The sequence below is a fragment of the Natrix helvetica genome (genome assembly GCF_964273705.1).
Source record: "Natrix helvetica genome assembly, chromosome: 4".
In the NCBI taxonomy this organism is placed as follows: Eukaryota; Metazoa; Chordata; class Lepidosauria; order Squamata; family Natricidae; genus Natrix; species Natrix helvetica.
The window spans coordinates 69,481,630-69,497,652 of NC_138550.1; the positions used below are offsets into that span (position 1 = coordinate 69,481,630).

A 16,023-nucleotide genomic window follows, 5' to 3' on the forward strand; every position below is an offset into this window, starting at 1 on the left:
GTAAATATAAATAACCCTAACATTTGATTTGGTTCTCAATCCTTTGTCATGAACCTGCCAAATTCCTACTTCCTACTCATTTTTTCAGGATTAGGGGATTTCCTTTATTGCTGACTCCCATGCATAAATGAGGTGGAAATGAAAATGCCTAAGAAATCCCTTCCAGATTTTAATCTCTTTCTTTGCTTTGGCTATGGAGATGGCCTGATACTCTGTTAGGACTGCATTTACTACAGTCCCTGATTAATTCCCCTTTTTTATACCTCATGGATTGAAAAAAAATGAAAAGGAAATAAGGGATGCAATTTATCCTGTCATTTGATCTAGCAGAAGAAAAGTTGCAGAACTCTTATTAACTTCACCTGGTTTCTTTAAACAAAAGAGGGATCTATCATTTCACTGCTCCATCAGTGAAAAATGTCCATGGAGGGATATTCCTGGTATAATGCACAGTAGGCAATTAGAATGAAAACAGTTGCTATAATAGAATGAAGAATAGCAAGCAAAGTGGATAGCACAGCTCCAGTAAGAACAAGCCATAAAACACTACTTTTAATGTATAGGGAAAAATCTAGCAGAGGTTGCCTTCCTAGTGGGCTGCGAGGATGACATGCATTCTTACCCTTGAAAAATATTGACTGGCTTACACTAATTCTGGAACAAATTGTAATTAACCCCAACACAACAAGAAATCTCAAGGTAAGGGCTAAGAAAAAAACCACCACCTCCAAAAAAATTAGAAGAAAATGGCACATCGCTTGCATATTTTTCCAATAAATTTCATGGACAAGCCCACGTAGTTATCAGAAGCTGACCTTAGTTTGAGGAAATATTACATTTATAATCTTACCACAAAATACTCAACAGATCCTCAAAAAGTTAACTTCCCCTTTTCCATTATAAAAAAATAGAATAAAATGTCAAGACTCAATGTCCACAAAACTTGAGACTTCAGCAAATGGGTTCATCTGTCATTGCTTCCTCTTCCTGATAAGCTAACAACTGCAAAGTAAGCTTAGGGATAAAGAGCTCTACACTTTTATATAAGATTTGTATTTCCAGGATCAATTATATACATGGATGTACATGTTCATGTAAACAAAGATTTACTGTAATAAAATTGCTTTGAGTCCTGTTTTGCTTTTTTCTTGATTTTGAATAAGCAAACATCAACACAAAGGATCTTTTATTGAGAATTGGTACTTTCACCTTTTCCATTAGTAGACTAGCAGAAATGTTCAGCACAGTAATGGAGAGTAGATGAAAAAAATGACATTGCAAGAGCTATAAAACCTAGACAATTTTTAGATGGCAACAAATAAATTCACTAATTTCTGGTACTATCTAATGGTTATTTGGATTTTTTTTCAGTCCAGATATGATAGCCAAATATGTTGGTTTCTCCTGCTTCCTTGCTCCAGTTCACTGCTTTCTCAGCCTCCAATCACATGAATCCAATCACATTTCAGGAGAAAATGATTTTGCTAACATTTTCATTTTTCAAATAGAAAAGCTCAGGTTTCTTCCATTTTAAGGAAATTTATTCCACAGTACTCCATCCCTATTGGCCACTGTGAATTATTTCCTTCTTGGAAAGAAAGGAGAAAAGAAGACAAGCAAGAGCTCATAGCAAGTTATTCAGCACTTAGATTCTATGTGGATCAAACAATATTCTTCTAGAAAATTCAGTGACAGAAAAATGAAATAACTAGTTCATTGCAGGGAAATGTTGATATGAATTCATAACATATAATGTATGTCCACATTATCGACCGGAAATATAGAAATTGCCATGAAAGAAACAAACTGAGAAGAATGCCACACAAAAGGGAGGGAGGGAGGCTATTCTCCATAGTGAGGGGGAGGAGTATCCAGGATGGGTTGACCTTGTCCTCTCTTGATTGGGCTGAGTCAGATAAGCTCTTTAGGCCACGCCCTGGTCACCAGGTACTACCCCAGTTATCGACTCAGCCCTCAACTGGGCGGTTGTGCCACCCAGGAACTCCTGAGAATCCTAAGGAAAAAACTAGATACCTTTTAAAAGAAGCACAAAACGGCCTGAGTGAGTATCTGAGCTCCCCGAGCGGAGGAAAAAATTTGCCAAAAGCCCCCTAGGGGGCGGCAAGCTGCCCAGGCATCTGAGTGAGACAAGTATCACTTAGAAAAGGAATTCTGCTGGGCAAGCAAGCAGATGGCACAAGCCTGCCAAAGAGACTCACAGAAAGCCTGGTGGGGCTAGGAGCGGTTGCCATTAGCTCCCCAGGGGCGGCACATAGCCTAGGTCACTAAGGGCGACCTGGGTCACTCAACAAGGACCGCCAGCCCCTCTGCAACACTGAGCCTCTGCAAGCCTCACCAGAGCACAGCGGCACCCTGGAGCAGAGCTCATTTATGAGACAACGCTTCCAGAAGGCTAATGCCACCCGCAGCAAGGGCGCGGCGGCTCTTTGAGCATAAGCCCGTTTTTCAAGCCCGGATTGAAGCCCCCTTTGAATTTCTGCGCTATTCGCCTTGGGGACCATGTGCTCCAAGATGGCGGCCTCCTGCTCCACCGAGGACACAAGCTGGAATCTGGTCCCTGCAGTTATGACCAGCAGCCCTGCCAGATAATCTCCAAACAGGTTTGAAACCCCTCCAGGAGCCTTTTCCGGGGGTGGGGCAGCAGCAAGGCTAAAGCAAAGCCACACACATTCCCCCCCCCAGGGCTCACAAGAGTACAAAACGCGGCAGAGTTCTGAGCAGCCCAAGCCGCGTGCATTTGTTTGGACCTCAGGGGGAGGGGCAGAGCCAGCTCCTTTCTGGTGAGAATCACCCTCCTGAGGAGAATTCAAGCCATGGGGGAGGGGCTCTAGAATGGGAAGGAGCCAGTTCCTCTCACCTCTGAGGGGGCAGAAGGAGGCTAAAGATGCCCCCATAGCTGCAGCTGGCCCCTTGCCAGATGCTTCCCCTAAGGAAAGGGGGGTGGAACCCCCACGGCAAAACCAAAGGAAACCCTAGGAGCCCAGAGATAGATTCAAAGAACAAAAGCGATTTTGCAATAAGGCTGCAAAAAGCCCTGCTCCAGTTCTGATAAAAGGCTTCCCTGGGGCAATGTTCAGGGCTTCCCTCTCCTGGGGGAGGGGCAGAGGAGGTTTCCTTGCAGCTATCAAAGGATTTGGGAGTTTGGCTCTTGGCTAGCTGACCCCTTTCTCATTCAAATTTTGCTTCCATGGAGACCTTTCCACAAAGCCTTTACACTCTCCTCCTGAGGCTGCGTGATTCTAAATTACATGCATTTGGCCTTAACAACAGCAAATCGGACTGAATAAGTTGAGAATGTGCTTTCTAACTTCCAGAATCTGCTTCCTAGTATATCAGAGCTTGTGAGCACTTTGCCATAGACAAAAACAGGACTTAATCCCTCCCAAGAAAAACTAATTCTAAATATGAGAAGCAGAGGCACAGGGCACTAGAACTCATATGCAAGAAGACTAACAGCGGGGGGGGGGGGGCTCCCTGGACTAGGACAGGAGGATATAAGTCCAGGGATCTCACCCAGCAAAGCTGCAGAGGAAGACCCCTCACTGCAAGGGAGGGTGCCCATTGACACCCCGGGTCTCTGGGGCCCTGTCCAGGGAGGGCAATCACACCCTTTCACAATGCCAACCCGGTTGTCTCCCCCCTCTGGGCCCTCCCCCCCAAGCCAGCTCATCTGGATGGGCTGGCAGGAGTGCGAGCCAGATGCCATTCTTCAAAAATATTTGGAATTCATATCCCAGTAAGGGTATGGCTAGCTGATGAGAGCTAATTAGCTCGAAATAGATCTATCCTAGTCTCCCTTTATTTATTTATCAGTACAATTACAACACACACACACACACATATATACACATACATCTCTAATTGACTGAAAGTTGAATTATGAGTAGTATTGAACTGGATTGCTAATTCCCCACCATGGGTGGTGGCAGCCTTGCCTCAGCTCCTCAGAGGTGGCATACTGTCCCACTCAGGCCTTAACAGCCTGTCATTTGACAGGACCTTGTCATTGGGGCCTATTTCAAACGCTTATGCTCTATGCCACTAGTTGTCTATCGTGGCTTCCCCTAGCACAGGAGCACTCCGCAGCTCCTCACAGAATTGGGTAATGACAGGGACTGTCAAAGCAGCCGTGAGCACCTGCGCCATCCTTTTTGAAGAGCGCCGAGTGCAGCGGAGACTAATTGGCCTAAATTGACTGTTGGAACAGGGCGGAGGCCAATAGCTCCACCTGAGAACCTTCAGAGCTTCGGGGCTCTGGCCAAGGGGAAGTTTCCCCTGCACAGCCCACATATGGCGACCAGCCCTAGCCTCAACTTGCAGGCATGGTGATACCATTCACTTCTGACCTAGGTTTTCCCTTTGTGTAGACCCAATTTCAGATATTAGGGCCAAGGGTCTGCGGCAGGGTAGGCCAGAGGTAGTTGACACCCAGGCAGAGGATTCCCCTGTCTTCCCTGTCCAGTCACAGGATGCTCAGGCCTCGGATTTGAAGGAAGCCTAATGAGGGAGGAAACCACCTCTGAGGAGGAGCCATCTGCCACTTCCAGCCTTTCTGGTCTCCTCCAGCCTTTGCTATTCAAAAACCTCTTATTCAAAGCTAAGGCCTCAGCCAAATTGGCAACATGTCTCGGAGGCAACTGTGCAACTGCCAGTGATAGCAGCAGAAAGGGTAGCTCTTTGTATTTGAGTACAATGACAATAAAGATCATACTTACATACTCCCTTTTGGGAGAGGGGGCGGTCTAGAAGTGCAAATAAATAAATAAATAAATAAATATTTGCCGTGGAGGCAGAGGCAGGGCCCACACCAAAGTTCCTTCCTGATCTGATTAATAGATAGTGGGCATCTTCGACTTCAGGCCCAGTGCCCACCTCTAATGGCAGGACAAGGATATAGTCCAGGGTTTCTGCCATCTAGCGCTGAGGCTCTGGGGTCTGCCTTGCACACCCCTGATAATATGCCGGGGCACTTGAAGAGGCTCTACAGCCTGAGGTCAAGAAGCAGACATCACTATAACGAGTTTCAGGCAGTGGCCTTTGCATTAAGAGCGGCTATGGCCGCTCCTCTCCCTTTTAATCTTTCTTGTCTGATCTGCTTTCAGGATTACAGCAACTCCCTGCAGCGGACGTCAGAGACACCAGGACCTTAACAAAATGGTAGATTCAGAAGCAGGCTCGGTTTCTCTGTCATCAGAAAGACAGCTCTCTCTCAGACAGTTAGCCTCCCAGGTAGTCAGGGTGCGTGGGGTGTCTCTAATCACTCTGACCAAACTGCTAGACACCAGGGTGTCCACCATTAGCATTGTTCTTCAGGCTCACTTCCTCACCAGGGACATCCAATGTTTTCTTTTGCCTTTCCAGTGAAGGCGCATGAGCTGCTCCCAGACCAAAGTCCTTCTTCCAGCAGAAGTCCCCTGCTCACTGCTCTGGTGGACATCCCCGGCAATAACCAAGGGTGAAGTCTTCAGGACGCCAGACCAGGTGACAGTAACAACAGATGCCAGTCTGTTCAGGTGGGGCGCCCATCTGCGGGCTCAGAGGGCGCAAGGACAATGGAGCCAGGCGGAACTGACTCACAACATAAGCTGGTTGAAGCTCAAGGCGGTCTGCCTGGCCTCTGTTACAATTTCACTGCTTGGTCAGGGGCAATCATATTTTAGTCCTCACGGACATCACCACCAAGGCTCACATAAGCAGACGGGGGGATCTCAGGTGGGAAGCCAAAAGACTGGGACAGGGAGCCGAAAGGAACCTCTTTCGTTGACTGTGGAACATATAGCGGGGGTGGACAATATCAGAGCCGACTGGGTAAGCCGGGCCGATGCGGACAACTTGGAGTGGGGACTGCAGCCAGCAATCTTTGATGAGGTAGAGAAGCACTTTGGATGCCTGGAGGTCAACCTATTTGCCACTCCTCCCAACACCCAGCTCCCGAGGTTCTACTCCAGGTACCAGACACGGGGGGTGGAGGGGGTGGACGCCCTCCGATGCCCATGTGCCCAAGGACTACTCCAGGCCTATCCTTCTTTGCCCAATTCCCAAGGTCATACAAAAATCCTTTGGGAGGGGGCAGAGGTGGTGCTAATTGCCCCACACTGGCCCCGGAGGCCGTGGTTTGCCGATCTCTAATCTCTCTCGGTGGACAGGCCCTGGAAGATCCCCCAGGAGAGGATCTCCCTCAGCCAGGGGTCGCTGGAGCACCCAGACCCTCAGTGGCTCCAGTTGACCGCTTGGCGCTTGAGGGAAGACCACCTTTCCCCTAGGGTCATATTGACCATCCGGGTGGCCCGCAGACTCCCACAGAGCGCATTTATGGCGCTACACGGCGGGCCTTCTCAACATGGTGCACCTCCAGGGGTCACAATCCAGTTCGGATCGCTGTTCCACAGGTTCTGGACTTTTTCCAGGTGGGTCTGGACAGAGGTTTAGCCCCCCCAATACAATTAGGAGACAGGTCTCGGCTATTTCATTGGTACTTCTGTGGGGAAGGGCTCCGGTGTTGACTTACCACCCTGTGGTCAGGTGATTCCTCAAGGGGGCATCCAACCTAAAGCCACCGACGGTACTCAGGTGCCCGTCCTGGGACTTGCACTAGGTATCGGACGCTCTGACAGGCTCTCTGTTGAACCATTATGAACTGCTTCGCATAAGTTTTGGACCCTTAAGGTGGCCTTTCTGGTGGTCATAAGCTATGCCAGGAGGAGATCCGAACTACAGGCACTGTCTGCCAGGGAAGATTTCTGCGTGTTCCACTAGGACAGGGTGGTGCTAAGGTTTGACCCCTCCTTCACCCCCAAGGTGTGCTCAGGCGTCCATCGCTCACAGGAATTGATATTGCCCAATATCAATGAGTGACTGTTCTCACTCATTAGAGAGGAAGGGGCACACCCTGGACGTAAGGAGGGCTCTGAGGATTTACCTTAGAAGAACCGACCGAACAGGAGATCCGAGTTTGTCCGTTTGTCTCCTTCCAGCCGGGGTCCTGGGGGAACAAGGTGACTTCCACCACCATAGGCAGGAGGTTACGAACCTGTATTGGTAGCCCCTACCAAGCACGGGGTCTGAAAAAACCCAGCTCCATTACAGCGCATTCCACACGAAGCACGGCCATCTCAATGGCCTGGGCCACTCAGGCCTCATTGTTGGAGATCTGTAGGGCAGCTACTTGGCCTCCCCCTCACCATTTGTGAGGAACTACAAACTGGATTCCTTTGCCTCTGCAGAGGCTTCATTCGGGCGTAGGGTGTTGGAGGCTGTGCACAGGGCGGAGGTGATGCCTCACCAGGCATATGTTTGTGCGTGCTCTTAACATGTGTAACCCTCCCTAGGGACATGTAGGCTTTGGTACGTCCCATCCTGGATACTCCTCCCCCTCACTATGGAGAAAGGGCGTTGGTACTTACCTGATACGCCTCTTCTCATAGTGGGGGAGGAGTATCCAGCCCCTCCCTGATATGGTTATGTAAGCAAAATGAGATATACCTGTTTGTCGCACTGTTCTGTTAGGTAGCAAGAAAGACATATGTTTGGTTGTTGAACTGCTCTATTAAAGGAATAAATAGACAAGGTTTGAAACTAAGTCAAAAGTCTGGAGTGGATGGCACAACGAGTCGGATAGAGTTCTTCGTCGATAACTGGGGTAGTACCTGGTGACCAGGGCGTGGCCTAAAGAGCTTATCTGACTCAGCCCAATCAAGAGAGGACATGGTCAACCCATCCTGGATACTCCTCCCCCACTATGAGAAGAGGCGTATCAGGTAAGTACCAACGCCCTTATACAGTAAGTGCGAATTCAATATAACAAATTTAAAAGCTAACTTGTCGTTGGTGAGGATACAAACCAACCACTAATATAAGTTCAAAATTTATATTTTAATACTATTGTAGGAAGTTAGCACCCACCTCCCTCCTAGAAGAATGAAATATTCTATTTCCCTGGATGAGAAAGGGAGAAACATATTTTTAAAGACAAAAGTAGCTTTCTGCAGCTAAAATATTTTCACCCTGGTTTTGTCTGGCCACAAAACAGAGGGTGAAAAGAAAAGTCTGTTCAATTTTATTACCTTCCCTCTTTGTACAGCCCAAGTTTATATGGACATGTTTTATAAGTTCATTTACAGAAAAAGAAATCATTCTTGCATTTATTGTATGCTTTTACCTGTCCATCCTTTTTCTGAAGCATATGAATCCAGTTATTTTCCCCAATCTGTTGTGCCCCCATATTGTTGAAACTGCACTATCTGTTTAATAACTGTAGCACTGATGTGTTTTTCTGTTCATACTCTGCCTGTAAGCTATCTACTCACCCCCCCTCTATCTCTTATTCCCCTACAATTGCCTTTCCTCACCCACAAAGGGGGGAGGGGGCCCTGTTCTAATGTCTTTCAGCCCTGCACAGATGATTCTGCAACCTGTGGAAGCAGATCACACTGACCCAGATGCTGCCTCCAGAGGAGACTTCCATTCACTGAGGCAGAAATTGGGTTTGGCTCCAGTCATCCACCTGAAAGTCATCACAGCAACCAGAGTGGACGGACCTTCCCCAGCCTGACCGACTATCCTTACCACTAAACCAAGCCTAATGCCAACCAACAGACATGAAAGAAAGGACCCTGAGATGGACAAGTAAAGACTGAAAATTCTTTTCAATCCCCAGAAGACAGCTGGAAAGACTGGGGGGAGGGTGGAAATTCATTGTAAGGGTTTATTTCTTGTCTTGTTTATGTTGTAATCAGTTAAATGGATTCATGTAGGGATTGTATTAGAGAGTAGTTGGCACAGCAAGTTCTGAACACCTTAGACTTCTGTCAGGAGGGAGGGAAATTTGTCCAAAATATCTGTATTGCCTGTATTTTAGAAGTAGCTGCATACACAAACATACACATAAAGACACACCATTCAGAATTAGACTGAAACTATCCCCTTCTCTTATCTCCTCACAAAGCTGCTCCTTTGTTCTGTGGCACTAAGGCCCAAGCAGTCACTCCCTGCTAATTCCCTCACTTGAAAGAAAAGAGATCTCCAAAACCCAAGCCCAGACTGTGACTCACAAATGATGCTGCCCAGCTGCCCAGTAAAGTAGGATATGTTGCACTGATGGTCCCATAAGTAGGAATCCCAGGGCTCATTCTATGTAATTTTAAACATACTAAATAGCCTGGATTGCATACTGGCTAACCTCAATTTGGACTCACAAATCCTGGATGCACTAAAGAAAGAGCTAAGGCAGGTTTAGTAACCATCCCTCATTTCCAAGCTGCCTGTAATTTAAAGGAAAACCATGGCTGTGAAAATTTTTGGGACTTGTGCTTCCTTGAACCTGACTGGAAGCTCACAGAAAGTGATATCTGACATCTGAAATTAATTGGCATAGAAAATTGGATACTGTACATTTCTTTCCAGAACTTTTGTCCTGGCTGCTAGACCTTCATAGTTGAAAGCTCTCCTTTTGCGAGCCACTGAAGGAATCCTTTTCTGCTGCCTCTATCAATGCCTTTCCCTTTGCGCCAAAAGTTAAATACACCCATCAAGTCTTCCTGATATGATCATTTTTTAATCTTTTGTCAATAATATGTGTGTTCCACCCACATATTTTGGCAAAAAGGAGGGATTGTAGGAAGTTAGCACCCACCCCCTCCTAGAAGAATGAAATATTCTGGGAAATATTAAAAAGGCAGAATATTATATTTCCCTGGATGAGAAAAAGAGAAACATGTTTTTAAAGACAAAGTCGCTTCTGGCAGCTCCCTTCCCTCCCCCTTTCAGGTCCAGGGTGATCGGATTAAGACATGGCCCTCAGGACATGATAGGACTAGCCCTCTACCTATCACCACATGGCACCTGGGAAGATTATATCACCCAGCAAGGCTCAACTAACAGTCTACAAAGTGAGCTAAGACACACACACCCGGTCCCCCAGGAGTCTGACAGCCAATAGGATACATTTCTTGTAAGGAACAGGAAACTCTAAGGCAGGGCCCAAGATAGGGTGTAAATCTCTGTCTTTCTCTCACCCATGTGCTTTTTTGCCCAGGACCTCAAACCTGGTCCTGTCCACCATTAAACCATCTTTCCAAACAGCCACCATGTTTCCAGTGTCTTTCTTCCCACTTGGAACTGAACCCATATAGACATTTCTTCCAACACTATAATATTGTATATTTTAATATGAAATATGAAAAATGATGTTATTATGTTACATATTTTGCTAGACACTATCATACTGATAAATATTAAGATTTAAATTATGAACATAAATAAGCTTATTTCAATGATGTCAAGGAATAGAACAACTTTTTTAAAAAAAATGTTTCCCATAAAACAAACTCACAATTCTTGATGCAATTTATTGCTAACATATCAAATATCTCTTCAAAGGTTAATCATGCATAATCATAGCATAATCATTACAGTTTATAATCACTAGTATAGAATGGGAAAGATAATGGTTCAGAGGCCACAAATTAGCTTTCCAATTTCTGAAAGGCTCAGGAAAACATTTAGCAAGGTGGTAACATCATCATAAGAAAAGGCAACATGCTTTGCAGAAATTTTAGGAATGAGAATGGGAATGGGAAACTTCTGGAAGGCAGTTTCCATTGTCCAATACAAAATGGCTCTAAATCATAATATTTGCCTCTCATTTCCATTTTCCACTGTTAATTGGGAGGGGAGAAATACTCTGCCAAATTTGATCATCAGGGATGAAATTTCAAAGCAATAGTGGAACCTCTGGTCACGACCATAATTTGTTCCATAACCTTGGTCACAAGCCGATTTGGTTCTGAACCAAACCTAACTTTGGAAATTTGGTCCTTACAAAAAAAAATGGTGTGGAAGGGGAAATTGGCCACAAAAAAAGTGAATTTTTTGGTTGGAACCTGATTTGGTTGTGGTCAGAAGTGTTCATGACAAGGGGTTCTACTGTACCAGGATTCTCGGAACACAGCATCCTTAGCAATTTATTTTACCAAATAATCTAATAGTTTTATATAAGTATAGCTACTTATTTTATTAAACTTATAAATGTCAGCTCAGAAATAATTCTTATTATGTCAATTTGGATTTATTGCCTAGGAAGTATTTATAGGATTTCAATATGTGACACTACTATTCTTAAGAGAAATATATGACATATGCCACTGCATGCTTCCTAATAAAACATTCAAAATGTCTCACACAAAATCTTTCATAAATTCTCAATGGTTTAAATAGGCCTTAAATAGTGCTACTTCCATTAATCACACATATAAGATCATCAAGTTAAGCGAATTTAGATAACACATTTCTATTTGGAGAGCACTTTTGGGTCTATACATTTAGGCCCCTTTAAAAAGTGAATTTTTTTTCAAACTGGCATACAGGATTATAGTTTATACGCACATTCAAGTTTTTCTCCAAAATTTAGTCCAGAATAGGTATTAATCACATCTTTAAAAACATTTCTGATTAGAATGGCAGTCTTACATTTAAATTCCTAAATTTGTTAATTTGAAAGTTGAACAAGACAATGGCCATACTCCATCTTGTCATTTTTCTAAATAAGCCATTTTAGTGTTTCAGTTCCCAACCAACTCTCCAATCATATAATAGTGGTTCCCTAGGTTTTTGAAAGGGAGAAAAAAGGTTATGTATATTTTAATATCATAAATAAACAGAGATAAACACATGTATTTGTAATTGGGGATTTTCAAGAATTCAGAAAAATCCTAAAACACAAATGGAAATTGGAAAAAAACTGCACAATCCAAATCCTTATAGTAGAAAACAAAACATAATTTTGGACCAAATTCTATTTCTTAAAATAGTAATTCACTAGCTGACAATGTATAAGAAATGCAACAACACTAACCTTGGAAAAATGGAGTATCCCTGGTTATGAAACTGGATGACATTCTAATATAATTAGTATTAACACAGATTTCAAATGTAATTAATGCTTACCTTTCTCAAATCCATTCATTCAAATATGTATCAACATAATTCATCTTCTAACATAGGTCAGGTTAAAAGAAATCCAAGCTGCAAAAAGTAGCATAAATACTATCCCATGATCAAAGCAACATGCCTCTTTATTACAGTGCACATGTTAAGCATCTTCCACTGTTATATTTATTCTGATATGTGTAGTATGTGTTTATCTGTCAGACGAATGTATACGCTACACATGCAATTCTTTCAAGTGTATTTTTGCATCTTGCAAGCCATCTCCTTCCACCCTATGTTCATTATTCATCCAGTCTCTTTACAATTTCATCACACATACAAGTCTATATACATACAAAATCTACAAGTAGTCAAGTATACACATTTCATTTACATGCTACTCATATACAATTAACCTAAAATCTATCCAGGTTTTTAGTCATCTTTTATTGTATCTACATGATCCATATTCTAAAAACCAGTTTTTTTCCATCCTCACTTACCCAGACCTGTTTCATTTCATTAATGATTTTTCAAAGGGAAACTATATTTTTCACCTTTACTTTTGGCTTACTTCCATTTTCTCTATCTCCAGAGACATTTAATAGGAACATTTTTTAGCACGCCCAATTTCAGACCAATATTTTAAGATTGCTCTAGCCATCAGCCATAACACAATACACCTTCTATCTTAGATACATGACCTGGCCACCTAAGAATGAGATGGTGACCATGCTGTTCATAGAAAAACACAGCAGTAAGCACTAAAAGTAGCCACAGTACCTGGCCAAATTTCGTTTGTGTTCCTTATCCCCCACCCCAGCTCCTACAAGCACACTGAAAACAAACGCATTTGAAGAAAAAGAAAAGGATTTGCAGCAGTTACGTGATGTCCCCAAGCCAACGCCTAGCCAGATTGGGGGAGGGGTGGAAGTATCGCGCAAATCCTGCGGGGAGGTGGTTTGCTGCCAGCTCATTCTACATGTTTCAGGAGATGAAACTGAGCATTTCCCACCCCAGCATCGAATAAGACAACAGTAAGAGATAGTATCAATAACATTCAACGATGCTTACACCGAATTATATCGAGTGCCATTTCCAAAAAGGAAATGTATATACATGCTATGTGTAACGATCCAACTAGTGTGAAAAATAGGTGTTGACCATTGCTTCCTCCCTAATTCCTCTGTTTTCTTTTACGCTAAACCGGGGGAGGGGGTTGTCTACCGGAGACCACTGTATTAGCCATTCTCAGCCATTAAATCCATTAATCCACACTGCAGATTTATAAAGCCACCGTTTTTTTTACACGAAATTATGGTGTAGCAAAAAGGATGGAAGAGGTGAGAGAGAATGGTCCAGATTTGTTCTTGAAAGGGCAAGAGCTGATGAGTGGCAGAAGCGGGAGAGGGGATTAGGATTATAATTCCAGCCTGAACCAGAAACGCGATAGATCTATCCATCTCTCTCTCTCTCTTTCTTTCTCTCTCTCTCCCTCCCTCTCCATCCATCCATCCTCAAGTAACTGCTGCAGCTGGTACCGCAAACCAGACGCTTTTCTGCGAACATCCTCAAAATTTGCTAGATTATCATCTCACTCCCGCACCCCCAGCATCAACCAGACACCTAACAAACGACACCTCCTGCATTCCAACACACAACGGCGGTAAAGATGCGTTCTTAGCTCTCGTCGTAATCCTCCCAGCCTCCCATGCATTCGACCGGGTCCAGTTTGCACACAACCTACAGCTCCTCCTTACTTAATGGTGGCCAGCAAAGAACAACTCGCCGCATTCTCCCACTTCTCTTTTCCTCTCCAGACATCACCTTTAACCGACGGATTGTTTTCCACCCCAGGAAATCGAGATAAGTTTTGCTTGGATTTTTCTACCTCACCTACCAGGGATGTGGCGGGTTTATTTTGTTATGGATCACCAAAACAATTTTAAGACCTACCCTACTCACCCGCTACCAGTATAAAGCTATGCAGCTCTCCCGCAGAGGGTTCGCGTTGAAAAGAGCGGCTGGCGTCAGCTCTTCTGGATGAATTATTCGCTGTATTAAACCGGTGCTTGCCTCTGGATGGATGTTCGTGTATGAATGTGTGCGCGTGTGTGCAAGAGAAGCGAAATATGGAGAAGCGCAACCCTGGGTTTACAGGCAGTCCCCGCCTCACCCTCCTTTCTCCTTCCTCCCGGCTAACCACCACCTCTAGCTACCGAGGAAAGGTGGCAACCCGATTTATTAAATCCTGTATCCAGTCGAAATTATTTGTGGAAATTCCAGGAGCGACCAGAAGCAAAGTGACCTGTGCAGCCACCACCGCCTGGGTTGGCCAAGCGGCTCCCAATATTTTATGCCAAATATACCGGTCGGTCGGAGGACTCCTTCATTCGCCCTCTTTGTAATCGTTTCCATCTGCAAGGAAACTGGCATCCACGGCCAAGTCCCCTTCAATCTCCTTTAAGCCATGCTAGTCGGTGGTGGACCAGAAGGAACCTAACAATTTCCCCGATAAATCCATAAACGGGGGCAAATATAGTCTCACAACGTTTATCTGCATACAAGGCAAACTAGATTATCTCTTGAATCTCAACGATTTACCCTAGAAGTAGCCCCAGTTCCTGGGCGCCATTCTTCGTCTCAATCGCTCTGCCCCTCCCTGAATTCGCGGCCATTTACTTGCCTGAAAAATTAGCAGCTCCGTTTTTGCTCACGTTTATCAAATAGTAACAGCGGCCAGAAATCTGTAGTGCCCACCGCGTGCCCACCTTTTGGCATTAGGAAAGTTGATTTGTTGCCAGCTGCTCCTACCGCTATCTAAACCTTGGGGTTGTGCGCTTGTATCCACAAGCATGACGGTGACAGGATCAAGAAACCAGTTCCGTTCCGCTCCGCTCTCCGCACGTTATCGCGGGCAATGCTCAACACTCCCACTAGGGGCATGCTAGGTCTCCTTCACAAATTACTGATGCGCCTCAGGGGGTGGGGTAGGGTGGGGTGGATGCATGAGGCCTGCAATTTCGATGCCTCCCATCTCAACTCGTTCCTGGTTCCGGTGAAACAAACGCCGTCTATTACTGCACCTGCTGGGGAAGGAGTTGTGGTTACACACCTGAAAATGACGTGCCCTTCCTTGTAGCACCAGCTTCACCATTTTATAGTAAGACGAGCTCGTTTACCCCGCAAAAACATAGCAGTAACAGATTTTTGTAAGATGTGCCAAGACTAGGAGAACGTGAGGGATGCCGGACGCCATTAAACAAGGACGCAATAACTATAACAGGTCAAATTGCGTATCTTAAGCATATCTCATAGTGGGGGAGTAGTATCATGGGGACCCGGTTCCTGGTTATTAAACATACATACATGGAAGCGCTACTACCCACGTTCATTTTGACAACGGATAATTGATTCTTCTATACCTTTAAGAAGCTAAATGGATTCTATTTCTTTGCCAAAGGCAGAGCACGATAACATTCAGCCTGTTTTCAGTACCAGGCGTTCAGCTTGTTAGATTCAAGATTGATGTGTACCTACAGCTCTGCCACGTCAGAGAGACAGGTCATGTGGGCTCCCCGTAGAGCTAGTTCAGACAGGGCAGAAGAGGGTAGGGCTTACCTGCTAATCGGCTTTTGGATTGTTTTCCAAATGAGCGGGGGAGAGGTGGTGGAGGAAGAGACAATTTCTCTGAAATGTTGTAGATTACCTTTAGTTTATGTGAAGATTTCCACCAATTTAGTAAATATACAAACCAAACAGAACAGAAACCAATTATATTTTTCCACATCTCAAAATTGTTTGCTATGAACCTGTTGCATCTCTCCTGTTTCCCCCCCCCCCCATAATGATCCATTTTGTTTGCATTACCCAATGCACCATCTAGAGGCTGTTTTGTTTCCTGATGGAATGGCTGCCTTTAGACCATTCTTACTTTGTAGGAGCAAGGCTTTCAAAGATGTTGGATTTTTCATCCAAATGCCAGTCTCCCCCCCCCCCCTTGTTCCTGCTCCCATTGAAGGTTCCTTTTTCTGCTCCTATATTATATTCTATATTAGTATTAATATCTGCATTTCA

The 16,023-nt window shown here is 44.6% G+C and overlaps 1 protein-coding gene across 11 annotated transcripts in view; it reads right to left on the reverse strand.

Annotated features, from left to right (window-relative positions):
- The window catches only part of PCDH1 (protocadherin 1), a 251,980-nt gene extending 236,489 nt beyond the window's left edge, over window positions 1–15,491 (reverse strand). For 2 of the 11 annotated variants that reach the window (XM_081950413.1, XM_081950416.1), the window contains exon 1: window positions 12,521–12,599. In XM_081950413.1, the coding sequence (XP_081806539.1) occupies window positions 12,521–12,560 (40 nt within the window). In that variant the 5' untranslated portion in view covers window positions 12,561–12,599. Of the gene's footprint in view, window positions 1–11,487; window positions 11,512–11,964; window positions 12,043–12,520; window positions 12,600–12,729; window positions 12,759–13,902; window positions 14,583–14,632; window positions 14,860–15,061; window positions 15,208–15,371 lie in introns of those variants that run through there. The other 9 variants (XM_081950421.1, XM_081950423.1, XM_081950419.1 and 6 more) reach the window with 9 other exon arrangements.
- Between the last annotated feature and the right edge of the window lie 532 nt (window positions 15,492–16,023).